Genomic DNA, 27,318 nt, shown 5'->3' with positions numbered 1-27,318 from the left:
TTATCCTATTATTACTATAACATAAAATACAATTTCCCACTAAGAATAAATGTAATGTATAAACGTATTTTAATTTCGATTTATTAATTTATGGAATGCGCCATGCACAAAACTCTTCTCCTTGCTGTTGAATAGCCAATCAGAGAACATTTCCACGTGCGCCTGAGCCAATCAGCGCCGTCCACGAGGTTCAGGTCAGAGGTGGAGACCGAGTTTTAAGATAGACTTGCATTCCAGCCAATCAGCATGTATCAGTGTTTGAAAGACGGGTTATGGTAAATATAGTAACCTATCAGAATGTGTGGAAGGCGGGGCTACTGCTTCAGCATTCATTCTCCAAAGTCACACGTGATCGGCTGTAAGTTCCAGGCGGTTTGGATCCATCAGAGAGCGCAGGGGGTGAGTAGACTCATCATTTTTATTATACAATGTACATATTTACACGGGTTTAACCTAAGGTGTAGATTATAACGATGATGGCGTTTAGCAGAATGCGTACGAATGACATTAATTTCAGCAGTGGACGAGCTGCGTGGCTCGCGAGGCCGGTGTGTGTGTCACAGTGCTAGCAGTGCTAATGAGCAGAGCTAAACCTCGGGTGTCATGTCAGTCAGAGTGAAACTGCACAACTTGATATTTCTTTTAATCAAAATGTAAGTTAATAACTAAATTAGCATACATGTAACACGCTCTGCATGTGATTGTGTATTTAGCTAGGGCTGATTTAAAGTGCTTTCTGTATCCACTCCATAGTTCAATTCGAGCCTGGAAATCCCAGGATTTCGATTGTCTTTAGACGTTGAAACGCGTTTTGTTAATCATTGAGCACTCTAATTTAATATCTTCAACTCTATGTATATATTAACTATATTCAACGTTGCCAGCGTGCGGCGTGTGCGCGAGCTTGTGGGGGGGCACTGAACCAGCTCGACTGGTCATACATGCACATGTCATAAATGGATTTTTGAGACAGTTTCCGGTATGGAACGTTCCAGAATCTTGTATCATTAAAACTGGTTTTATCATTTGCATTGCTTCAAGCCTGTTAACCTTTGGGTTTTTTTTTAATCAGCTAACTGTTTTACAATATCTGAGGAGCAAAAGCGGCTCCTTAGATATGTGTTCATGTTGTTGGTGTGTGTGTGTGTGTATTGTTGTCCTTTAAACAAAACCCTTGAGAAAAAACCACAGTGGCAGTTATTTCTTACTGTTTATACCCTAACCACAGGTTCACAGAGCTTCTCCTTTCTGGCCATCTTTTGGCCCTTGTCAAGCCCAGGCATGACCTTAATAGTAGTCTAAATACAAGTTTGGAACCACAGTGTGTGTGTGGGTGGGTGTGTGTGTGTCTGTGTATCTTAACTTTTTTAACCTTGTATTACAGCCACATGTTTGTTTATATATATTGTTGCAGCCATTCTGACAGGTCAGTTCACTATTTATGCTAAAAGTTAACGGGACAGTCTTCTCATCAGCTTCTAAACTAACCAAATCATGCAGGGCCAGCTTCTAGAGTAGACTAACCAAATGATGCAAGGTCAGCTTCTAGATGCCCACATGACGCCGGGGCAGCTTCTAGATCAACCACATGATGCTGGGGCAGCTTCTAGATCAACCACATGATGCTGGGGCAGCTTCTAGAGCCGCCAGACCACATGACGCCGGGGCAGCTTCCAGGCGGCGCAATGACGGCAACCAATTTGTACAGCCTATACGATTATTGTATTATCTTTTTGTATTAACTGGTCTCTTTGTTTTACATAAATTAAACATTTTCATTTTATGTCCACATTTTGTTTTAGTTAAAATGGCCTTATTTGTATAAAAAAAAATTTTATACATAAATTCCAGAGTTAAAATTATTGCTCAGGTTGAATTCTTGTCTTTATGTACATAATTTTCCAGATTAAAAAGAAACACAGACTAAAAAGTCCAGGTTTCATAGATCTATTCTAGGGTTTAAATAATTCCAGAGCATCACTTCTAGACATTTATGTGGTACTCGTTGATTGCATTCGATTGTGCAATCGATTTTTTTTTTGTAAAGACTACATGTAATACTAAATTAGTTCAAAATGAGACTGATTCGAATACTGCCTTTACTGTGTTGCTTTCTGTGTAGGACACATGTTATGTCAGAGGCTCAAATGCTGCTTGAAAATGTTTTGTGCTAAACAACCTGTGTCCGAATGAGCCGCATGTGGCGCTTATTTTTATAATTGTGATTTATGTCAGTTTTTTACTCTGGACAGTGGGCTTTTAACTTTTCTCCCCTTCCCCCTTTCCTAAATCTCAGGCCCTTTATTTACCCCTAGGCTCAGAAGATCTTGTGTGTGTGTTTTAAATAAAGTTACTTTGCTGGCCAAAGGCGACAACGTGATCTGTTGTCACATTATAAAGCTCAGCTACGTAAACCAAAGTGTCCACTTTTGTTGGGGGAGCTCTACTTCTTTTTGTAACTATATTGCAATTCTTTTTGAAGGGAGTTTTCCCCTTTTTTATTGTGATACGGTATCGGCTGATTCACATCCCGAATTTCCTGCCTGTTGGGTGGGGTTTAAAATGTCCAAATTTAAACTAGTAACTTAAAAAGTAACAACATTCTGTATTTTTCTCAAACCCCCCAAATGTTATTTAATTTAGAGAAACCAAGCACTCAGTTTCTTTTACACAATCTCTATATTTGAAGTGTAAGCTTGCAGTAGATTAGAGTCGGGTCTGATCAGATCGATGAATCCATCTTATCTTAATCTTTCTAAGACAATCTCTTTCTGTTCAACTGGCCTCAAAAGCCTAGAGCTTTGCTTGACCCCAGTATGATCATTAAGTGTTTGTTTTTTAAGTTGATCGCTTTCCACTGCCGTTGTAGAAGCTTAGGATTGCACTCATTGCTGTGTGATTCCTTATTGTTGAACACTACACTCTGCATAGCTTCATTGTGTTCGAATCAGGCTGAGATTAGCTTTTCTTATTATTATTCAGGGGCTGTAAGACTAGTGTGCATTAACACTAAACTACATACAACTACAAAGGTTGATGTCAGTGTTTACAAATAGCACTGTAATGATTGGTGCAAACACCAGCTGTGGGGGAATAACCTGTGAGTCTTGGCACCCTTTGTGATTTCCACAGAGAGGAACATGCTATCCCTTTAAGTCCTGCGCGCATCAATATTGACTTTAAGCCTCACCACAAAAGCTTTGCATACGAATAGAACAAATGAATAGAGTCACCAACCGTGGTCCAGATGTGGATCCAGCTGCGTATTTCAACGACCGGACCAAATCTGTCCGTAGTTCAGCAATTCCGCCTTTGTAAACATGAACCAACTAAGCTTCTGTAGCAGATCCTTTTGTTGCGGTTTATCCAGTCATGTGCATCTATGTAAATGATTTAACTGAATTCACTTCGTTGGACCAGAGACTAGCTACCACAGAGTTTTTACTAAAAATGTATTTACCTTCTTTGGCCTGTTGACCAAACATAATTAACAATTGTTAATTCTATCTACCATTGATGGTTAGGCGTTTTAACTTTAATAAGTAGGGATTGATAGAAAAATTTATTAAGTATCATGATACTTTTGTGTGGCAATTTGTGTTGTCACAACAACTCCACAAATCAATGTTTTTTTTAAATTTATTATTAAAAAAACAACCAATTGTTTTTTCATTTATATGTTTGTATTTGAGGTGGTAATTGTTGCAGTTCTTCAATAATCCTACAAGTGGTGCTCTCTAAACTATTCACACATGGCAGGCAGCACAGTTATTTGCAAAGTTTATTTAAAATTGTAACAAAATCTTTTAAAATATGTATAATATTGAATCAGCTTTAAAAGTTCTGGACCGTGATGCCAGATTGGGAGGTTTTCCAGTTGAGGTATTTTTTTGCATCATGGGCGTGAAAAATAATGTTTACGTTTTATCTTAATTTCTTATTTACAAAGAATACGGTTTTCACACTGCCTCGGCAGGATTTTTTTGTGGCAACCTGGGCGTAAAAGGGTGACCTGAAAGTGTGATTGCCTGCGTCTCTACGCTTTAGTTTTGAGTATTATATGAGAGTCTATTTATTGAAATTAGCTTCATTCACATTTCTGTGCCACCCTACTTCCTGATAATGTGAAGAAAAAAATTTACAGATTTGAAACAAAAGGCTTCATGCACTGCTAATCATGTGAATTTAAACTGTTGGCTTAAATGAATGGGAAGGGATGTGTTTATGGTTTATGGCTCTAACTCATACTTTAAGTTTGTTTATTTGTTTTGATTGTACACACTATGTAACTTTATTAAACAAAATTGGGGCGGGGGGTGGGTACAATGGCTATTATGGGGTCATGCATTGTTTTACATAAACAGAGCAGCTCTGATCAAACCAGGTTGTGTTCGCCATTAAAGCAAAGGGCCATTGAAGGAGTTCCTAGGGGAACTTTTTTTCTTTTCTTTTTTTTTTCAATGCCAAACAATTCTGTGGCTGTGTCTTCTCTCATTTTGTCTCTTGGGCTCCAGTTTTACAGTTAATGTAATCTGTAAAAATACTGCAACAAATAATCCACTAATTTTCATTTTACTTCCTGCAACTGCTCTGGAGACCACGTTGACCTAAGTAATTGATGCTCTTTTGCATAAGCAACCAAAATGACCAGGGTTCAATTCAAACAGGTGAAGGAGTGGAAATGTAAAAATTACCCTTAAGCTCATTAGAGGAGTGTTACTGAGGAGGGAGAGGGAGGAGGGAGTGTGAGCAAGGGACCTGAGTAGCGCAGTGTATGTTTATGATACATCCTTTGAGGAATCCTTAGGAGCCTTGTTGGAGTTGGTCAACCTTGCCAGTTCAACAGGACTCTCGTAGCATGAAGAAATTATTGAAACATTGAACAGCACTCTGTGGGGGATTTCATTCATTCTGGTTTTAAAATAAACACTTGGTTTAGGTTGCGCTTTAAAGCATGAGACTGGTCACTGTCTGCATTTCATGATGCTAATGTCTATTATTTTCTTTTTTGTTTATAAAGAGGAAGTGGCAAGAGGATTATTTCCTGTTCTTTTTAAAAGATTTTCTTTCTACCTAGAATCATTTCTGATGGGTGAATAAATTACACTGGTGTCTTTTTAGACAGATATAGGACTTAAATGAGCCTGATAGCTGGTCTTTGTTGACCTGGGGGATGATTAGTAATGTGGGAATGCAATTAGTTAATGTGTGTGTGTTTGGTTCTGCACGGAGACTTAATCTCTTCGGGATAAATCTCCTTAAGGGAAAGCGCTGAGGCTGCAGATCTCCCTGCAGTGCTCCTGTTGCTGTGGTGATGGGCACCTGGCAGCGGAGTAACGATAATGACATGGATGTTAGACAACGTGATATGACAATGGATTACATACTGTATGTAACATTTGAGCGTCTGAGTCTCGTACACATGATGAAAACTTCTAGTCATTAAAGTTCAGTTTCTTAATTGTTTAAGGTGATAAAGTGATGTTTTCATTCTCTTATTATAGTACAGGGAAATTATGGGCGAATTAGAGGAAGGTTAAGAAGTGTGCAGTGTTTAATGTCATAAAGAGTTTTCGTAAAGTGTTATTATAACACATGGATTAATATTTAGGATGCTCTGACCGTAGTTGCTGCTTGGCAAATCTGGAATTTATATCAATATGCTTGTTATTGTTTCCTTAGAAAAGCAATGAACAAGTAAAAACTGTTTAAATAAAATAAAACATGATGGGATATATTGGTTTGGTAATGTGATCAATGGCAGGATGCCAACACTGTCCTAAATTTCTGTATCTTCTGTTATCTGTATCTCTAGATTATGGAGCTGAAGGTGCAGCTGTGTGTGTTGCTGCTAGCACTGAGTGTGTGTGTGACGCAACAAGTGCGAGCTCACCAAGAAGACGAAGATGAGGATGTTCACGTGGACGACGACCTGGGAAACCTGGGAGATGAAGACCTGCTGGACGGAGTAGGAGAGGGAGAGGTCGACATTGAGGAGGAAGACGAGGAGGAGAAGCCGAAGCCCACTTTATCAGCACCTACCGTAAGCCCATCTGTTATTAACTCATTAGCCACAAATAGAGATTAATTTCTGTCCGCTACTCCTTGAAATACCTAAACGGCACACACAAAAGATTTCCCCTGGAGTTCTTAGAGGGGTTGTTTTGAGTGTAACACACCTGAGACGTGTAAAGATGAGCCGTGGGATCATGATTACTGAAGCTGCACGCTAAAGGTGCGGACATGCAATAAAGAGACGACGGCAGGTAAAAAATGATGGCGGGTAATCTGAAAGTTAGCTCGGATGTTTGTTTTTGTGAGAAGGCAGGATTTAGGGATCAGGTATGTGAAAAGTTTAAGAACCTAAGCCTCTTTTTTTAGATAGATCCGAATAGTCAACCCAGAGAGTAGTTTTTTTTTATCCACAGTTTTATTTCAATTATTTAGATAAACTTAATAATTGGGATGAGAATCACCAGAGACCACCTGTAACAATATTATCACGATACCTGGGTATTAAAGAGGAACAGCAACATTTAACAACCTCAAACACAAACTTGTTTATAAAAAAAGTTAATCAAAATGTGGCGATACGTTAATTGTCACATAAAGGAATCGTGATGAGTAACCAAATAGTTTTTTTTCTTTTCCCCTCTCTCTCTACTTACAAACGGTCTAAAATTGACACATTCCTCGAAAAATGTATGACAGCCTTGTGCTAAAAAATACACACTGCTTCTGTTTTAAAGTGTCTGCAAATTACTGTAGTTTTGCAAGAATATTGCTTCTTAATAGACTTAATAGGTGTTTAGTGCAAAACTGTCACCTACTGGTGTGAAGCTAGAGTTAGACATGCAGGACCAACTTGAGATAAATCGGATGGTAAATGTCAATCCTGTTGATTTTTACATCACAGTATCCATAAAACAATTATAGTGTGGACGAAACTATAGATCATGAGCAATAGAAAATGTGTGGTATGATACAAGCATGAAAAAGATTATTTGTTTTTTTTTTTAAATAAAAGAAAAAGAAAGATAAATGGTGTATTACTGTAGTACACTCACAGTAGAGATGGAAAAATCTATTCAGTTACATATATTGGTTATTTGAAAATAGATTTTGTAGAATAGATCATATGCAAAGTCATGTTAGCCTATAAATGAATGTTAGCCACCTTAGCATTTATCTAGGCTAAACTAGCAAGTAGGTGTGTTGCAACCAACAGCCAAAGCTCTGTTCTTCCGCCTATTTGCCTATTTTTGGATGAACTAAGGTTTAGGTGGAGTCAGTTACTGCCCAGATCGTGATGAACAGAGCTCCCACAGTTCAGAAATCCCATGCATGACGTCACAAACTCCTGCTCATTACGCCCTAGGACGTGTAGTGTTGTGGTTGTTTTGGGAAGCTTTCAAGGCTTTTGCAAATTATTTATAAGCAATAAACCATTTCTTGTAATAGCTGTATTTAAGGCAGCCACTATTCATTAAGCAGGATTCGACCCCCTAATTCATTTAGGATTTTGCTATTCCGCTAATAAAAATCTAGCTACTGTAAAAAAGAAAAAAAGATTATTAGTGATAATTAAAACCTAGTTAAAATATTAAATATATAATTTATAAACCAGAATGCGTGTGAACGTTAAACAACATGCAGCCTTGTTGACGTGTGCGTGTGTGTGTTCAGGTGACGTATAAAGCTCCAGAGCCAAAGGGAGAGCACTTCTTTGCTGAGTCGTTTGATAAAGGAACACTTGACGGGTGAGAGTTGTTTAAAGGCTTTTATATCGGATTTATAAGTGACTAAAATATCCAAGGTGTTCTAACCTGTTGTTAAATTTTTTTTCCCAGGTGGGTTTTATCCCAGGCAAAGAAGGAAGGCATTGATGAGGAAATCGCCAAGTATGATGGTAAGAGTTTGAAACACTCATCATTTAGACAGGGTTCGATTCAGATGCCTGGCTGGTTGAATGAAAAATCTGGTGCAATTAGGCCCATTTTATGTGCAGTGTTCTCACCTGCCTAAATCACGTTCTGACCGAGGGCGCCAGTGCTGGAGCATCTGGGCAACATGGCCTTGGTCCAGATCCGGCTTATCTCAAGCGTGGTTTAATAAATAGGCACCCAAGCACCAAGTCCCATCGCCACCCAAGCGCACCAGAAAGACAATGGACACATGCATTTACACATACACATGTAATGTCACTCAAATTTATTAACCACTTTTCGGTAAAAGTTTAAGGCGTCATCGCGGCTGACCCGTTTGAGAAATCAAAAATCACCCCGCAACTTTGCCTCCTCCGTGTATTGACATCACACAGGCCCTGTTTCGTAGCGATTGTATAAATTCCCTGCGAGAAGTACATCAAAATCCATTGAGTGTGTTTTGCAAACGACTGTTGAGTTGAGCCCATGACATTCAATGTAAAAGTTGTTTAGCTCAATGAGCTCTAAATGTGTACCATGTTTCTGGTGCAGATGAGTATTAGTTATGCGACAAAATCTAACGCAAGGGCCCCATGCCACACTTGGGTGCCAGACTCTCAGGCATCCTAATGACAGTACTCCCCTCATTTTTTCATATCACATTCAATTAAATAATGTGTATTAAGTTAAAGAAATAGAAACAAATGTCATACTGCAGCAGGCTGCAAAGTTGTTTCTGTAACAACTAAAGTAGCAGCCTCATTTCCCCTCTCGCCTATTCCAACTACTCAGCATCACCAGTATACTAATCACCGGCCTGATCATATGTAATCATTAAAAATAAAAGTCTTCTTTTAAAAGAAATGAGGGGTGACTCAAGACTTTTGCACATTACAATATCTTTTTATTTAAAGTTTTTAATACCCAACTACTTAAAAATTTTAAAATCAGCACTCCTGGTATTTGTGGTTATGTAAATAAAACCTTACTAAAGAGGAAATTTTGCTTAATAGATTTTTTCAGGTAACTCTAGCAAAATAAGATGTCTGATGGCTGGTTTCCTGAGAATAAAGAACATCCATTAGTCCTGTAATGAAAAGCAAAACTATGCTGACCGAAAAAAAAATGATCAAACAACATGTACAGTGAAACCTCGGTTTGCGAGTAACGTGGTTTGTGAGTGTTCCTCAAGACAAGCAAATGTTTTTAATAAATCCAAGTCTTGGTTTAAGAGTACGAGTATCATGTAACACGCATGCGCTTCTTGTTTTGACGCCGAGCGCCACATGATTACAACTGAGCCAATGTTTTTTTCTGTGCTGCGGAATTGTGGGTAATCGTCTTCCCAGCTGGGTCTTAGTGCTCTTGCTGTATAATCACCATCCGTGTACTGCTTACTATAACACTGTGGCCACGTGTGTGTGCGTAAAACATTTTATTTTGTGTCTGTATGCATGTGTACAGCGCGCGCGTAAAGCAAAAGCAAGTCTCATTAGAGAGATTCGAGATCCAATTTCTCTCTCTGCTCAAGGCTCAACCTGCTCTGTGTGTCTGTATGCATGGGCACACACAGACCCCCTCCTCCTTTTGCCTTCACAGACACACGCACACACTTTCTCTTAGCTCTACACAGAAACACTGCTCTGTCATGATTCTTTTCAAAGGTAAAGTGCAGGTTAATTTGTTTCATTTTTACTTTACAGCAGTGATTCTGTTAGTGTCACTCAATCGAGTGTCATTGGAGAAATTTCTTGTTTATATTTTGTTTATTATTATACCTTTTTTTTAAGGAAGAGAGGGGAGCTTACTTTAGATTCTCACACACACTTATCTGTTGGATTTATTTAAAAAAAAAATTGTGTTCATTATTTTTATGTATTTATTTTTTTGGGCTGTGGAACAAAAAAATTGAGTTTCTATCATTTCTTATGGAAAAATTCAATTTGGTTTACAAGTGTTTTGGAATACAAGCTTGCTTCCGGAACAAATTATGCTCATAATCCAAGGTTCTCTGAAAACAAACCAACATGTGTGTGTGCATCCACACAGGTAAATGGGAGGTTGAGGAGATGAAGGACACAAAGCTGCCTGGCGATAAAGGCCTTGTATTGAAATCTAAAGCAAAACATCACGCCATCTCTGCTCCCCTACTGCGACCCTTCACCTTCGACACCAAACCCCTCATCGTCCAGTGAGTACATTCTCATAAACCTGGACAAATGCACAATTGGATAGATCTGTTGACTAACTAAAAGAAAATTGTTCCAGAAAATATCCTGAGGTTTTCTGTGTTTGGTTTTCAGGTATGAGGTGAATTTCCAGAATGGAATCGACTGTGGTGGTGCCTACGTCAAACTGCTCTCCCAGAGTCCGGACCTCAATCTGGTAAAACACTTTTGTTCCTAAAGCTGCTTTGAGATATGATATTTTTCTTTTTTTTTTTTTTTTTTTAACAATTAATACACACTGTTATGCAAGACAGTAATAAATTAGTGAGAATATTTGGAACAACGGTCTAAAATCCTGCTTATTCCTTTGTCCTCATTGTAAAAATAAAATGTCCAATGCTGCTCATGACCTGAAATGTAAGTGCGTTAGGAAGGGCATCCGCGTAATACCTGTGCCAAGTTGTAGTGCGGACTGGGTATTCCGCTGTGGCAAACCCTTGCCAGGAGCAGCCGAAAGGGCAACAACAACAGAAATTTAATGCAAAACAAACATTTAAATAAATTCTTGAAGGCAATTATTTAATTAACGATCCTAGTAATGGTGGTGGGATCCTAAAATGAAACTGTTGTTACAGTTTTAGGATGCTCACAGTGGCACCTATTTGTGAAGTTAAATATCAGGGAATCTGTTTATAGATCGTTTGCAGAATCAACCAAATTTAAAACAAGAGATTTTTGTCATTCACACAATGCACTGCAAACTCCAGCTTCTAGCATTCATGCGGGCTAACTAAGGAATTTATTATTTCTCAATATATCAGTGAAGTAACTGTGTAGTCGTAATAGATAAGGGCTGTTTGGGTTTCAAGTTGTTTAACTTTTTTGCATTAGTCGAATGGAGACAAATCTTTCTCATCCTTTCTCATCCTTTCTTTTTTATTTAGGACGAGTTCGTAGATAAGACCGGATACACCATCATGTTCGGGCCAGACAAGTGTGGCGAGGACTACAAACTCCACTTCATCTTCCGTCACAAGAACCCCAAAACGGGCGAGTACGAGGAAAAGCACGCCAAAAAGCCAGAGTCAGATCTCCGCACGTACTACACCGATAAGAAGACCCACCTTTATACACTGGGTAAGATACACAGATGTTTAGATTTGAACGCAACAGCATGTGATGGTGGGCAAGGTCTATGATGTTATCAAGTGTAATATCACACACATTTAGTTCTGATCAGACAGCATATCAATGATGTGTGTGTGTGTACTGGTTGGGAAAAAAATCTTGAATCTGAATCATTTAAACCCACTTAATGTAACATAGTAAAAGAAAAAAATCAACAGAAAAAATGACAGAGCTATGTTTAATAGTGAAAGTAAGAGCATTTTACACACAATGTGATGAGAACGCTCAGGATTGGGATTAAACAGCTGTGTGTCCGCAAAAAAAAATACTGGTTAGCGAGACTTATCAGAAAAAAGGCTTTTTGTTATGAGAATAAAGATTAGACTTTGTCATGTGGTCTGACAGGTTCCGATTGATCCTAGTCCAGAGTGATGGGTGCATCACGGTAGGCAGTAGGGATGCACCAAATGTTCGGCAACCAAAATTAAATAAAGTAAATAATAAGTAAAAAGGCCGAATAAATTTTGCCAAACAACGATGTTTTTAATGACGCGATCAAATAGTAACCCGGGTAGAATGAGAGGCGAGCGCTTTATGCAGCAAACATGTCAGCAGTGTGGAAGCACTTTAAAGTGTCAGAGAAAGAGGCATAAAATGTTCAGTGTTTAGATAAATATTTTGAAATTGTATTTTTGTTATTTGATTTATTTCTCTGAAAAGCAACACAAAATAGTAAAAAGCTAATTTTTACTATTTAATAAATAATTAATATAAATTGGCAAAATAAATGACAAAAAAATGCGAAACACCGTGTTCGGTATTCGGCCTTTCGGCCAAGCATTTCATTATTATTCGGCTTCGGCCAAGAATTTCATTTCCGTGCATCCCTAGTAGGCAGGGAAGTGCATGAAGCGATGCACATCATGCATGGTTTGCATCGTACATGCGTCTGGAGGCAGTGTTAGGATTTGGGGTTACGATTTGGTCAGGTCTAGGCTCAGCGATGACCTGAATGTATTGATTGACCATTGTACCATGTCAGTGGAGTTGTTTCAGAGAGCATGAGGAATCAGTTTCACACATGAACTGGTAAACACATAAAGGTGATTTGTTGAAATCTTAGAATGTGTGATTTTTATTTATAAATTTTTTTGGGGGTCTGAGTGCTCACCTGACGATAAAAGTGAGATTATAGACAGCTCAGCATTAGGAAGTATAATTCTACAGATTGTATATACTGGAATAATGAATGCTTGTGCTTGTGGTGTGTTATTTCCTGTAGTCTTAAACCCAGACAACACCTTCGAGATATTGATCGACCAGACGGTGGTGAACAGTGGAAGTCTGCTCAATGATATGACCCCTGCAGTAAACCCTGCTGCTGAGATCGAAGATCCCGATGACCACAAGCCTGAGGACTGGGACGAGAGACCCAAGATCCAGGACCCGGATGCTGTCAAGCCAGAGGACTGGTATGTCCTCATTTCTGTGTTTCTAAACAGAAATTAGTTTGTTTGGTAGTTATTAGAGCAGGCTATTGCTCTGAGTGTTTGCTCCCATGTGTTTTTGTTGCCTGGGAACTTAATTTTGTATTGACCATATTAATTAAACCATGGTAATGCGCTGAACAATCTCAGTACTTCATGCGTTAATGGTGAAGAAAACATTCCCCGCAACATTATACTTATGGGAGTAACCAAGCCTCATCATCTTGCAGATGCTAAATCATAAGCATATATGTGTCACCTCTTTTATTCATCATTAGTGCCCTGATTTAGCCTTGGACCATGTCTGATAAGTGACTAAATTTGTGTCACTTTCAGTGATTTCATCTTGTCTGAACAGCAGAAACAACGACATAATTCTTATTCTAACATCTCACTCTCTTCCTTCTGGCAGGGATGAGGATGCTCCAGCTAAGATCAGTGATGAAGATGCTGTGAAACCTGATGGCTGGTTGGATGATGAGCCTGAGTACATCGGTGACCCCAGTGCAGTCAAACCAGAGGATTGGTAAAGTTCCAGCTTTTTTTTTTATAAACCATTAGAATAAATTGGCAAGAAGAATAAAATGTAAAAGGTGCCTTTTTTTTAATTACACATCTGTTTTTGCCATACAAAAGAATGAAGAGGTACAAGACTGGTAGCATAAAGTGCAAGATTAGTTTTGCTAGATGCTCTGCGTAACGCTTTTCATTGTGATGTGGAAGACGAATAGTGATTCATCGTTACTGGGCCATTTCTGCAATGGCCCAAGGACTTCAGGGCCATGTGGTGTTCCAGATGCAAGGCAGAATTCAATTATAGCCATGTCTCCAGAGCAGGTTTAAATGAGTGCAAGGAATGATTGTGTGTGTGTACATGCGCGCATCATTCTGTTTCTTTTTTTTCTGTATCCATTCCTGCATCTGTAATTTTCTGTCCCATGTAATTTCATTTTCTTCTCTTTATAGGGATGAGGATATGGATGGTGAGTGGGAGGCGCCCCAGATTCCTAACCCTGCCTGCGAGTCTGCCCCAGGCTGTGGAAAATGGGAGAGGCCCATGATTGACAACCCTAACTACAAGGGCAAGTGGAAGCCACCGATGATCGACAACCCCAACTATCAGGTAATGTCAGCTACCAAATCTGCCCCAAAACAAAAAACCACTTCGTAGCAAAAGTCAGAATTTCTCTAGGCTTCACGCGGTGAAATATTGGCAGCTACATTGAGACATTGAGTATGCAAAATTGCAAAGGGATTTTTGATATCCCAAACGGTTCAGCTGTGGTGATGCCTCAAACTGAAAATGGTTAATAACTCTGGCATTATATTTAATGACATCATAGTGTGACATCACATTTATTGATCTGTGGGCTTTTTGGAGATCTAAACATCAAAATTCTTTTTCTGGCGGGGTGGCGATGGCGGAGGGTGCTTGAGCCCGCTCATCGTTGTTTGCAATTATGTTTTTGGGGTTTTGTTTGTTTGTTTTGTACACATTTTGCCTTCTTGTTGTATTCCAAAAATATAAAAAACAACTATCATTATCTCTTGAACCTGACCTCTAATGCTAAAATAGGTGCATTCCTAAACAAACACCACAGCTTTTACGAAAACCACAAACTGCTTCCATTTAATGCAAAATTCTTGCAAAATACTCAATTTGAGAGTGTATTACTGGTGGTCTGATTTTGAGGTTGTGTTTTTTTTCTTGCATTGTTGCCACTAACTGGTCCGGATTGTGGAGAATTTGTTTGGCAAAGGATTATTGCTTTATAGGGATGGGAATCACCACCTGAGATGATATAATCACAATACCTAGGTGCCGATTTGATTAAAACTGTTTATCACAATTTTATAAGTCCCTATTCAATATTATTATAATTTTTTTTATAATTAAAAGTTTTTTTTAGTAAAATCTATAACCTTTAAAAAAAAATTGTCGTAACTCAGTTTTTTACCTTAGCCTTTATTCAACAGCTTTAACACTTAAATTGAACTTAGTAATTAAATGTACTCTTTGCTTGAAACATTAGTTTTCTCACTTAAAAACCAAACACAGCAATAAGAACTAACTTGAAATAACAGAGTTTAACTTCAAATGAAATTAAAGAAAAAGCTACATTCTATTATTTTCTTTTAAACAAACTTTGCAAATAATTCATTCGTACCACACAGGATGCTACTTTGTGAATAGTTTAGGCTGTACTTCCTGCAGGATTGTAAAGAAATTGTTTCATCACCTCAAATGCCTCCAAAGTCCAATCAACACTCTTGGTGTTTTGAGTCTGGTGTAAGTATGTGTAATAAAGGAGTTTCGAGACTGATTCGCTTGCAGAGTTTGAAGAAAAGGGCAAATAGGAAGATTTTTAATGCTCACAACTTTTAATTTAATGCCATAAAATGAATTTTTGTTTGCTCAAAGCCCAATCCCAGTCACTGGCTGATCGACCAGCGCATTTCTGTTGTTAATGTAATAAATAATAAAGAAAAAAAGGGATTTTGGGGATATATGAACCGGCACACATAACTGAATCATTTTTCACCATCTTCATATACATCTAAACAATAAACAACAAAATTTATACAGCATTTCATTTTTTTTTCAATTAAATTTTTATATTCAATTTAGTTCATTGTGATTTTAATACTTCACCACCTGTAAGAACATAAGGGCACTTATGTAGTGGTAGGTGTTTTGACTGCCATGCGGAAGGCCCGGGTTCGATTCCCAGCCAGTGCCCAAACCCCCCCAGCCACTTGATGCAGTGCCGGTCCCAAGCCCGGATTAAATGGGAGGGTTGCGTCAGGAAGGGAATCCGGCGTACATTCTCAAGTTGTTGTGCAGACTGGATATTTTGCTGTGGCGACCCCTTGCTGGGAGCAGCTGAAAGACCAACAACAACCACCTGTAAGAACATAGCTGCTTCAGGAAATAATCATTAGTTTTATACAGCTTGTCCAACCATGTGGCATTCTGCCGTTATTTTTGCTGATAAGGCCATATTGCCGGGGCGACGCTGCAACTCTTTATCCTGTCTAGTGCTCTGAAAATAGAGTCCAAAACCTCTAGACAGTTAGCCATAAGAATGTCATGTCAGATCTTCTGATTTTCATTAAATAATGTCTGAATGTTAAAAATGTAGCTACAATATAAAGTAAATATAATTTTTACTTCAGATTTATCAGACTCCAATCCGTATAATTGTCTGACTCCAAATAATATCCTTCTGGCTTTCAAGCTGTTATGATGCATTAAATAGCCAATGGCTGATTTAATTTTCCTAATTGTAGAATTAGCTGAGAATATCTTTTGAGCTTTTCTGCTGCTCCTGGGGAAAAAAAATAAATAAATATTTTTCCCCATACATTTTTTATATATACACACACACACACACACACACACACACACACACACACACACACCTAAAGGATTATCAGGAACACCTGTTTAATTTCTTATTAATGCAATTATCTAATCAATCAATCACATGGCAATTGCTTCAATGCATTTAGGGGTGTGGTCCTGGTCAAGACTCCAAACTAAATGTCAGAATGGGAAAGAAAGGTGATTTTAGCAATTTTGAGCGTTGCATGGTTGTTGGTGCCAGACGGGCCGGTCTGAGTATTTCACAATCTGCTCAGTTACTGGGATTTTCACGCGCAACCATTTCTAGGGTTTACAAAGAATGGTCTGAAAAGGGAAAAACATCCAGTATGCGGCAGTCCTGTGGGCGAAAATGCCTTGTTGATGCTAGAGGTCATAGGAGAATGGGCCGACTGATTCAAGCTGATAGAAGTGAAATAATATGACTGAAATAACCACTCGTTACAACCGAGGTATGCAGCAAAGCATTTGTGAAGCCACAACACGCACAACCTTGAGGCGGATGGGCTACAACAGCAGAAGACCCCACCGGGTACCACTTATCTCCACTACAAATAGGAAAAAAAGGCGACAATTTGCACAAGCTCACCAAAATGGGACAGTTGAAGACTGGAAAAATGTTGCCTGGTCTGATGGTTCTCGATTTTTGTTGAGACATTCAAATGTTAGAGTCAGAATTTGGCGTAAACAGAACAAGAACATGGATCCATCATGCCTTGTTACCACTGTGCAGGCTGTCTGTGGTGGTGTAATGGTGTGGGGGATGTTTTCTTGGCATACTTTAGGCCCCTTAGTGCCAATTGGGAATCGTTTAAATGCCACATGCTACCTGAGCATTGTTTCTAACCATGTCCATCCCTTTATGACCACCATGTACCCATTCTCTGATAGCTACTTCCAGGAACATAATGCAGGATAATGCACCATGTTACAAAGCTCAATCATTTCAAATTGGTTTCTTGAACATGACAATGAGGTCACTGTACTAAAATGGCCCCCACAGTCACCAGATCTCAACCCAATAGAGCATCTTTGGGATGTGGTGGAACAGGAGCTTCGTGCCCTGGATGTGCATCCCACAAATCTCCATCAACTGCAAGATGCTATCCTATCAATATGGGCCAACATTTCTAAAGAATGCTTTCAGCACCTTGTTGAATCAATGCCACGTAGAATTAAGGCAGTTCTGAAGGCGAAAGGGGGTCAACCATCGTATGGTGTTCCTAATAATCCTTTAGGTAAGTATGTATATGTATATATGTGTGTGTGTGTATATATATATATATATATATATATATATATATAATATATATATATATACACATACATACAGTCAGCCTTTTTTTCTTTTGGTCAACAGGTAAATCAGAATCTTCAACACTTCCTTAGCATCTGATTTACCACTCGCTGCTGGACTTTCCCTCTGCCATTGTGCACAAACTTAACGCTCTGTCTCTGATTATACGCATCGGCGAACCGCTACACTGTGGGTGTTGGAGACTTGCTATACATCTGTGTACATGTTGTGCAGCTGCAGCTTTCCCTGCATTAAAGTGTAGGAGACGTTTGTCTTACCTTACAGGGTCAAAACTAGTATCAATTTTGAACAGATTACAATAATCACATTTATCAATTTAAAACAGGATTTTTGATTGTACAGAATAACAGAACACAGATTAAATAGTACTTTTATTTATCTATATAATCCTCTGCTACACTAATGCACTTATCCCAGTGTTTTGCTTGTGCTTGAATTTTCACTAGCATGGTGCTATTTTAGTTCACTTGTGCTTGCCCAGCTATATGAAAGCATCAACAAAGTGATATCAGTAGTTGTGTTGGTGGCACAAGATGATAATTTGATTTGTTTTTGGGGCTTTCCAATTTTATTTGCAGCTATAATGAATGTAAATGCATGGGAGTTTCATAGCTGACTGCTCGCTCAATCGCACTCACAGGAAATTAAAAAACCTCCTGCTCTGTGCTAGTCTCGACCGAACACTGGCAAGATTTCTTTAAAAATAGTGTATATGACATTTTTATCTGTTTAGAGCACGGTATAGGTTCTTTCCAAGCAACGTGTTCATGTTCAGTGTATACTTATATGTGAGACATTCTAACACTTTAAAATGTGAATCTACCATTAAGAGTGATGAATTTTCTTTATCTTTAGGGAGTGTGGAAGCCCAGGAAGATCCCCAATCCTGACTATTTCGAGGATCTGCATCCGTTCCGCATGACGGCCGTTAGCGCTGTGGGTCTGGAGCTCTGGTCCATGTCGTCAGACATCTTTTTCGACAACTTCTTCATCACGTCAGACCGCAACGTTGCTGAGAAGTGGGCGGAGGACGGCTGGGGCCTGAAGAAAGCCGCAGAGGGCGCAGCCGAGGTACACGTCATTCTTGCTCGTCGTGCGTTTGTGAAGTGGAAGATATTTTCTTATTTCAGTATCGAAAATGTTTTGTGTGAACTTTACGATTTCACTTTATTTTTATTTTTTTAAAAGAATTAGTTATTTATTGAATATTTTATTATTATTATTATTATTAGTAGTAGTAGTAGTAGTAGTAGTAGTAGTAACTCATTTTTAAACAAAATCGAGTTTCTTAAAGAAGAATGAGTTATAAACATTGCCCTTTGGGAAATACAGGCTGTGTGTGGTGTGTAAGCACTTCTCTTCAGCTCTGATGTGTATCTGCTTCCATTTAACCCAGAAGCTTTCCCACACTCGATGTAGCACTGCGTTCCTCTTCAGGGCGTGGGGCAGAGCTTCTGCCTCCACACGCGCACAAACACAAACACACACACACACAGACAGTGCTTTGATACTCTCCTCTCACACCCACATCCCATAATACTAACACAGAGCTCCATCTTGACCAGACCACAACTCCCCTTCCCCTACAGTCTGTCCTTTTTAGTGGAGAAGGCTATGTAATAAGTACAAAACTATATTATACAGTATATTATAGGCCCTTTTGTCTTCTTTTATTTGTTGTCTAGTCATTAACACATTAACTGTAAAGTTAATTGTATTATTTATTCAAATGTTAAATTTGGGTTAATTTCTTTGAAGATTAGTTTTTAAAAAAGACAAGAACAACAGATCTGCTGCACCACGCCACAACTTTTTAGTTCTTCCTGTTGTAAACTACGAAAAGTTGTCTAGTCTGTAACAACGGTTCTTTTGTGTGTCATTGTGTGAACGGTAGGTATGCAGAGGAGGAGGGCGAGCTTAGGGTGGGGGAGGCGGCGGCAGACGGCATTTGGTTTAAGTGTTGTAATTCACTGGTGGAAAGTGGGTGGAGAGAAAAAGCACCGAGATTAGCCGTGTTTTTTGGGAGCAGAGCAAACATTCCTGCTGCTCACATGCCATGTTTCCCAGAGGTGAATTCCGACCACGCCAGAAGCGGCCAGCTAGAAGGTCAACCTGGGTCAACTTGTTTGATTTGTGTGATCCAAGGGTTTAAAATTCTTCAGCACTTTTTTTTCCTATGCACAATTAGGGATTTTTAACTAATTAAAGCGCACTTCCTGCTTTCCTTAAAAAAAAAGTTTAGTTTTTTTGGCTACAAAACTTATGAATTATGAATTCACAGATCCGGCGAGTCGTGGGTAGCTAAGATCGTGACTTATCTGGATCTGTTTTCTGACTTGTAGGTCTTCTTTGTTTCTGTAAGCTTATATACAATATATACAAACGCACGGTGATCAATCATAACATTAAGAACCCCCGCTTAATATTCAGAAGGTCCGCCCCTTTTTCACGGACACAGTGATGCACTGTGTTCTGACCCCTTTCTATTGTGCTAAAGTAGCTTCTTCTATTGGATCGGACTACCCGGGGCTGCCTTTTCTCTCCATGTGCATCAGTGATCCTTGGCCTCCGTTATTATTTCACTAGTTTTCCTTCCTTGGATCAGTGTGTAGTACGGTATTATGTTCACTCTGAAGATGTCAGTAGTCGCACTGTAGTTGATGCTGTCACGTGATCATCAGAAGAGAGGCGTATAAATATTTCATGTTTCATTTTTGGGGGTTTTATGCTTCATAGTGGATTTTTCTTTTCTTTTTTTTTTTTTGGTGGAAGCTCTGCATAAGCAGTTTTATTATCACCGGTAGAACTTTTTTGTCCTCTGCAGCTTGTGCAGTGCGCGCGGCGTGGTGTGGGATTTCCAGCTCAGGGACTTTTTCTTGCTTCTGCTGCCGTCTCAAAGCCATCTGCTGGCTCAGCTAAGAATAACGTCCCTGTGTGTATTGTAGGTTAATGAGCCATGAAGCCTCTGTTCATTGGGTTATAACGCAGATACACAGCGATTAGCAAGTGTCATTTACACCGCTCTTCATCTTAACCCTTGTTTTTGTGATGTACATGTTGTGATAAACTTTGGCCTGTTCTCCAAAGCAGGAGCTCAAGGGCGTGCCCTGTGGGCCGTTCCCTCGGGATGTGTTCCTGGTTTTCTAATTGTCCTAACGTGGGATGAATGAGTGCATAAACCTATTAATATAGTGTTATGAGTTTGCTTTGGTATCTATCTATTTATTTATTGTGTGTGTGTGTGTGTGTGTGTGTGTTGGTGGATTATGATTCTATAATCTGACCCTGCTATGTGTTCACAGCCTGGTCTGGTTAATCAGATGATGTCTGCAGCAGAAGAGAGACCTTGGCTCTGGGTGGTCTATGTCCTGACTGTGGCTCTCCCCGTCGTCCTCATCTTCATCTTCTGCTGCACTGGCAAGGTTGTCTCTCTCTCTCACTCTCTCTGCGGCTCTTTCTTTATGTTCAAGTGCGCGTGATTTTGTTTCTGACTCTGTCTGTATCTCTGTTAGTCTCTCTCTGTTTGTCTGTCTTTGTGGCTGTGTCTCTGTTTCTGTCTGTCCCATTTTTGTTTCTTTTACTTGCTTTTTTTGTCTGTTGTTTTAAGTGTCTGTCTCAGCTCCATCTGTAGTTTTGTGTGTCTCTGTGTATGGGCATGTCTATAACTCTGCTTGTGTCTGTGGGTCTCTGTGATCATGTCAAAAAGACAAGGACTGTGTATCTGTATGATTGTCTGTGCCTTTGTGTCAGTCTGTTATATGGGTCTGACTCGGTTCTTGTCTGTCTGTCTTCGTGTCTCTAACTATTTGCTTGAGTCTGTCTCTCTCTCTCTGTATCTGTATGCTTGGGTCCCTGTCTGTTTCTCTTTCTTTATGCGCATCTGTTTTTTTGTGTGCCCCTGTGTAAATCTCTTTCTGCGTATCTGCTTTTCTGTGTCAGTCCAACTACATGCATGTCTGTCAGTGTGTAATGATTGCCGCAATACTGCAGATCACGAATGATCTCTGAACCTCCCACTTTTCTGTAATTTCCAGAAGAAGCCAGCGACCTCTGCTGCTGAGTACAAGAAGACCGACGAGCCTCAGCCTGATGTGAAGGACGAAGAAGACGAAGAGAACGAAGACGAGGACAAGGATGAAGAGCCAGGTATTTACTCTGGGCCAACTAAAGCTCGACTCTAGTTTTAATCCAGAAGTCTATCTAAAATTAATTAGACATCAAGTCCTCTCTCATTAGACTGATGTGTATGAAATACAAAAGAAATTGCCAGTTTATTAGGTACATCCCATTATTTAACAGTCATTATTTTAACCTTTATCACCCATAAATATATATCGACTGACTGCAGAAAAGTTTTTACTGTACATCTACTGTACACACTCAGTAAGAATAAATCAACAAAGATGACGCGTAAAGTGAACGAGCTTCTCTTTTTCCCTTTAGATACAAAAGCTGATGCAAAGGAAAGCCCTGCAGAAGCGGCTGCATCAGAGGAAGAGGAAGCAGAGAAACAGGAAGACAAATCAGACGAGGTAGGAGGAGGCGTTGCAGAAGTCAGAACATTTTTTACTAAAAGTTACACCTTTTTTTCTATTTTTTTCCTTTTGATAAGCGTGTCCTGTATTCAGTTTAGTTTTCGAATGAGTCATGGGATGTTGTGATGAGCGCTGTCGTAGGGTTGCTAACTAAGCATTCCGAGACTCACGCCTCAATTGTATTTTGGAGGGAAAGTCATTTCAGATCTGAGCGGATTGTTCAGCCTAAACAGTTTTAACTGGATAATGGGTTTTGTGAAGAAGTTAAGCCTGGAGCTGATTAACTTGGTTTGGTCAAAAGTTTGTGTAAAAATATGATAAAAAAAAAATCATCTGATCGTAGGAGGTCTTAATATTGGGCAAATACCTCTCTAGATGAAAACAACAAATAACTTTTTTCACCATGCTATTATTTATTTAACAAAAATGAAGCGAAAATGAAAGAAAAAATGTAGGCAATACCAAGTACCGCATGATTCAACAGCTTGTAAGTCCACCTTTAGCAGCTTCCTGTATGACTTTCTCAGTCTCTCGCATCATTGTGAGGGAATTTTGGCCCATTCCTCTTTACAACGTTGCTTCGGGACATTGAGGTTTTTAAGCACTTTCTTACGCACAGCTATAGAACTACAAGGTGCTCAGCGTCTGTGGCTGCAAAATAAGCCCAAAGCTTATATCCCACTCCACTACCGTGCTCGACAGTGGGTATGAGGTGTTTCCACTAAAAATGCTGCCTGGGCTTTTCTAAAAATGGCACGGGGCATTAAGGCTAAACAACTCCACTTTGGTCTCATTTGTCCATACCCCCTAAGCACGGGGAGAACAGGAAAACTCCATGCACACAGACCCGAGGCGGGGATATCAAAGCCCAACCCTGGAGGTGCAAGGGACCCATGCTTATCAGTTGTGCTGTCATAGACTTTAACATGCTCTGTAAGGCTTGTAGGGTCTTAGAAGTTACTCTTGGGTTTTTTGTATTTCTCTAAGCATTGCACGCTCTGACTGCGGGGTGAACGTGCTAGGACGTCCACTCGTGGGAAGACAGGCAACTGTTTTCAATGCTTTTCACTGGTGAAAGCTTTCTCACTGTAGAACTTTGAACTCCAAATGGTTTTATAACACTTTCCAGATTCATGGTCCCTCATTGTTTCTCTAAGACCATTTCTTATGTCTTTCCTTCTTGAAATTGTGTTAACACACACCTGAATGCTCCAAACCAGCAAACTGCCAAAGACTTGTGCTTTTATAGAGGTCTGCACACCTGCTGATCATTAATTCATCAAGGGCTGGTGAATAGCAGCACCAAGCTGCAACTTACCCTCTGAATCCTGTCGAAAAAAGATTTTGAGTTGGTGTGACGATACATGTATAGCCAGACAAAAGACTCATGATAAATAACTGAATCAGTTTTTCCCTCATCTTTGATCTGAACTAAAGAGATTCTCCTTTAGTGCAATATTATTTCTGATGGACCGCTGACCTTAGGTGACCTATAATCTGTTCGTCGTCATGTGACCAGAAGGGATTCGCTATTTAAACTATCTCGGTATTAAAGCTTTAATCCCCAACATTACTGTAATTTTAATGACTTTAAATAAGTAACTGCGATTTTAGCACTTAATTTAGCTTTAAATACACAAACAATTTTTGATGTGCAACAGAAAAATTGTCAGATTAATTCAGTCTTCTACACACTAGCGATCATTTTACATTTTCATTTACCTACAATATAAGAACATGTCCGACATCTTTCTGACACTAAATGTTCAGAGAATTAAAAATAAACAAAAGGAACCAGTTAAAACCACTTAGCAGACAGAGTAATATCAACCCCATGATACATCTGGTTAAATATATTGAGTATAATAATGTCCACCTGGATCTGTGGTCTGGGTTAGACTCAACAAGGATTCCATCCAAGGGAAGGTTTTTTTCTTCTTCTTTTTTTCCTGTTTCCTTTTGCTCTAAACACGTTACGAGCATCTCATCTTGCATTGCTGGCATTATGAACACAGAGGAGTGAAATAAATAAAATTTACATTAACTTAATCTTAACCATTAAGGTTTCTAAAAGCTGCATTCACTCTATAATTTAGGAATATCAGTTTGTTGAGTTGATCGCGTGAAAGCAACTCATCTCCGGTTATGTCTTTACATCAGTGTTTAAAATCCCTCTTTGCTTACAGCGTGCATGGGTCCCCCATGTCCTCTAATAAGTAATAAATGACAACATGAGTGATTTGATGTCTTTTCAGCAAATCCTTTTACAGTGTGACGCTCACAGATGCATCAGTAATTGTATTTTAAAGTGGTTCACTTCCTCAGTGTTTTTTTTTTTTTTTTTTTGCGCTAAATGTTGTAAAGCTTTTAAATGTTTTGAGAGGTTGATGCAAGATAGTCGTGTTTGCAAGCAATGAACGCACTTCCCCTGCACGTCTTATGCAATACCTGAATCTGAGCAGCGTCACTGCTTTTAAATCTGAAGTGCTGCCAATTTACAGAATAGCGTTTGGACTATATTCCCTCTCCTCTGCTATGTTCATATTAGTTTCCAAAAGGAGAGGATCTCCAGAACCACACGTGCTATTAAATCAAAACTTTTGATCGAAGAAGCTGCTGAATGGACCGTGTTAGCATGTGTGCAAGTCCTGTTCTGTATACATCAGGACAAACTCTACCTAAATTCCTGACATGTATATGTTACCTGTAATACGAGGGGCATTCAGTTCATGTCAAGGCAGGATTTTTCTGTGAACATTTGGAACACTTGACCATTAAAAAAAAAAAAAATCAACAGATTGCCTTAAGGAAGTGACGCATATCTGTGGAAACTGTACACACAATCATTCATGAACCCATTACAGGAACAGGAGGTATCGCTACACCTCCTGTACAGTTCTGATCTCCCTTCAAGCCATTTCGACATGTTTGGGCCATTAAAGGAGTTCCTGGAAGGCCATCGTTTCAGACGTGAGGCAGGAAGTCTGATCATGGTTCGGTGCAATGAGAGAACTTTCTAGGATTTCCTTGATGGTATCCAAACACCTCTTTTTTTCAGTTAGATAATTTTACACATCCATAACGCAGTTTCGATGTTCACATGAATAATTGTGCAGCACTGTTATAGAATACGATCTCACGGAGTTGAGGAATAAACACTTGGAGGTGTGACATTATTGGACAGTAAACAATATCATGGTGTTTTTTTTTATGCATTTATATTTGCGTTTAATGTTGTGGAATGTATGTGAGCACAGTAATAATAATAATAAAATGTAATCTGCTTGATTTTCTGAATGCTGCAAAATGCTGACAGCCTTTTCCCCCCCAATGTCTTTTCTAAACAGAAACATGAGGATGATGTTCTCAGAAGGTCCCCAAGAAGCAAAGCGAGAGCCAGAAAGGAGTGATGGACTTTTGCTGCATCTGCTCAGCCGCAGCCTCTCTTCCATGTTCCCCTCGTCTCTGATCTCCCTCCATCCCTCCCTCGGTCCCTCCTTTTACCCTTGCTCTGTACTCCTCTGGTCCTACTGCTCAGTCGTCACTTAAGTGACTACAGAAAGAAAGAAACAAAATGATCCACCACTTGGGACTGTTGTGAGGAGGAGGAGGAGGATGATGACCATAAATAGAGTAGAACTTTTTTTTTTTTTTTGCTTAACTAAAAAAAAAAAGGAAGAAACCTGATCATTCCGTAAATGTGCTGATGTAACTCCCCCTTTCTATCCTTTTCCCACCTGTCTGTCTCTTTGTCTCTCTGTCTCTCACACACAAACACCTGCTAGCCTCCAGCTGGCATCTTGCTCTTCCTCTTGCTCGTGTAATGGAGGGAATGCATTGAACGTGGCAACACTACAGCACCATGCATCGAGCTTGGGTTTTAAAGCAGACAAGCCTCATAAACCTGAATGTGCATAAGGAGAAATCAGTAGTTGTTCTGTGATCTCCTTCTGGAAACATAGGTGGAAAGGAAGGGCGATCGGACGGGCCTGTCATCTACTCAGTTTAAGAAACGATTCCTTGAAGCCCACATGCCATCTTTACTCTCATTCCAAAAAGGTCTCGTATTATTTTTAAACATTTCTCACCATTGATTTCAAGAGTCCCTTGTCCTTGCACTGTGGGGGTGTCCACAGAGAACACCTGTTAGGCTTTAGGCTTTAGCACACAGCCTTATTTGTAGAACGGGGTTAGCGGATTTATTTTTGTGACTGTACTGTGACTTTTTTTTTTTTTATTATTATTTCTACATATTTGTTAATCTCTCATTTTGTTTTCAACAGAATTGACTTTGTACTAAATCTTGATTTTATACTTTTTCCCTGTTTTTTTTTTTTGTTTTTTTTTTAGTTTGTAACTTAAACTTGTAAAACTGGGAATTTTTTTTAAGCATTGTTACAAACATGACAACACAACAGGGCTGACCACCCATGTAGAGGTTGTAGTTTGAGATGCAGATAACAGACTGAAAACTGAGAGTATTTCTATGGTTTTAACCAGGATATGAATAAAAAAAAAGAAGAAACATCAGGACATAAGGCTTGTGTCCTTCACTGTGTCTGTGCCACGTCTTTTCCATTGATGCCCTAAATCGGCCATCGAACCATCTCGAATATATGACTCTGAAGCTTAACTCGCCTCCCTTTCTATGGCATCATCCTGTCCGAACAGCAGCAGACGTAGCAGCAACAAAGCAAACACTGCTTTATTTTTTCCAGTATTTTTTTTCTCCTCATATTCAATCTGTACAGTCAGAGGATTTTTAAATGTTTAAAGCAAGCAGTCCTTTCAAAAAATTAACCCCAAAGACATGAAAATGGCACTAATGTGGCACCTACCTGGAGTGCACTGCTTCAGCGCTGCCTAAAGACTCTGAAATTTAGATTTTCCTGACCTCCATGTCCACCCCAGTGGGTGTCGCTGCAGTTAGAGTTCTGTCCCAAGCTTGCAAAGAGCTGGCACTTTCTAAAATATCAGAGTCTACCATTCAGATTCACAACTTCTAATATCATGCTGCACTGCTGCTATTCTAAAACTCTCTATTTCTTTCTCTCTGTGTCTCAGCTAGCATTCTCGTTGGTCTTATTCTGTCCAGTAGGAGTTGTATTTTATCTTTTTTTTTTTTTGTTAAACCATTTCTTTTTTTTTTTTTTTGGCCTAACCTGGATAAATGTTCATATGTGAAGAATGTTGGAATGATTATACTTGGTAGTGTAGTGAGATTAAGAACTTCATGTGATTTTGATTATGTATATTTCAGGAAATGGTGCGGAGGTAGGGCTTGGGGAGGGAGGGGTTAAAAAAAATCCATCATGTTACTTACAAGACTAAAATAAATAAATTCTATGAAAGACGCATGTCTTTTCAATCTA

The 27,318-nt window shown here is 39.3% G+C and overlaps 1 protein-coding gene across 1 annotated transcript; it reads left to right on the top strand.

Annotated features, from left to right (window-relative positions):
• Positions 1-318: 318 nt before the first annotated feature.
• On the top strand, positions 319-27,318 carry canx (calnexin). Its single transcript, XM_053505477.1, has 15 exons — positions 319-399; positions 5,816-6,043; positions 7,687-7,760; positions 7,851-7,909; positions 9,975-10,116; positions 10,229-10,310; positions 11,038-11,230; positions 12,504-12,693; positions 13,121-13,234; positions 13,675-13,831; positions 18,267-18,482; positions 20,714-20,833; positions 21,446-21,557; positions 21,855-21,943; positions 25,294-27,318. The coding sequence occupies exons 2-15, from the start codon at positions 5,819-5,821 to the stop codon at positions 25,354-25,356; spliced, it is 1,836 nt and encodes a 611-aa protein (XP_053361452.1). The 5' UTR covers positions 319-399; positions 5,816-5,818; the 3' UTR covers positions 25,357-27,318.

This window comes from Clarias gariepinus, chromosome 10, assembly GCF_024256425.1.
Source record: "Clarias gariepinus isolate MV-2021 ecotype Netherlands chromosome 10, CGAR_prim_01v2, whole genome shotgun sequence".
NCBI classification, from domain to species: Eukaryota; Metazoa; Chordata; class Actinopteri; order Siluriformes; family Clariidae; genus Clarias; species Clarias gariepinus.
Note: the sequence above shows the minus strand (reverse complement) of the source record. Positions and strands in the feature narration are given on the sequence as shown.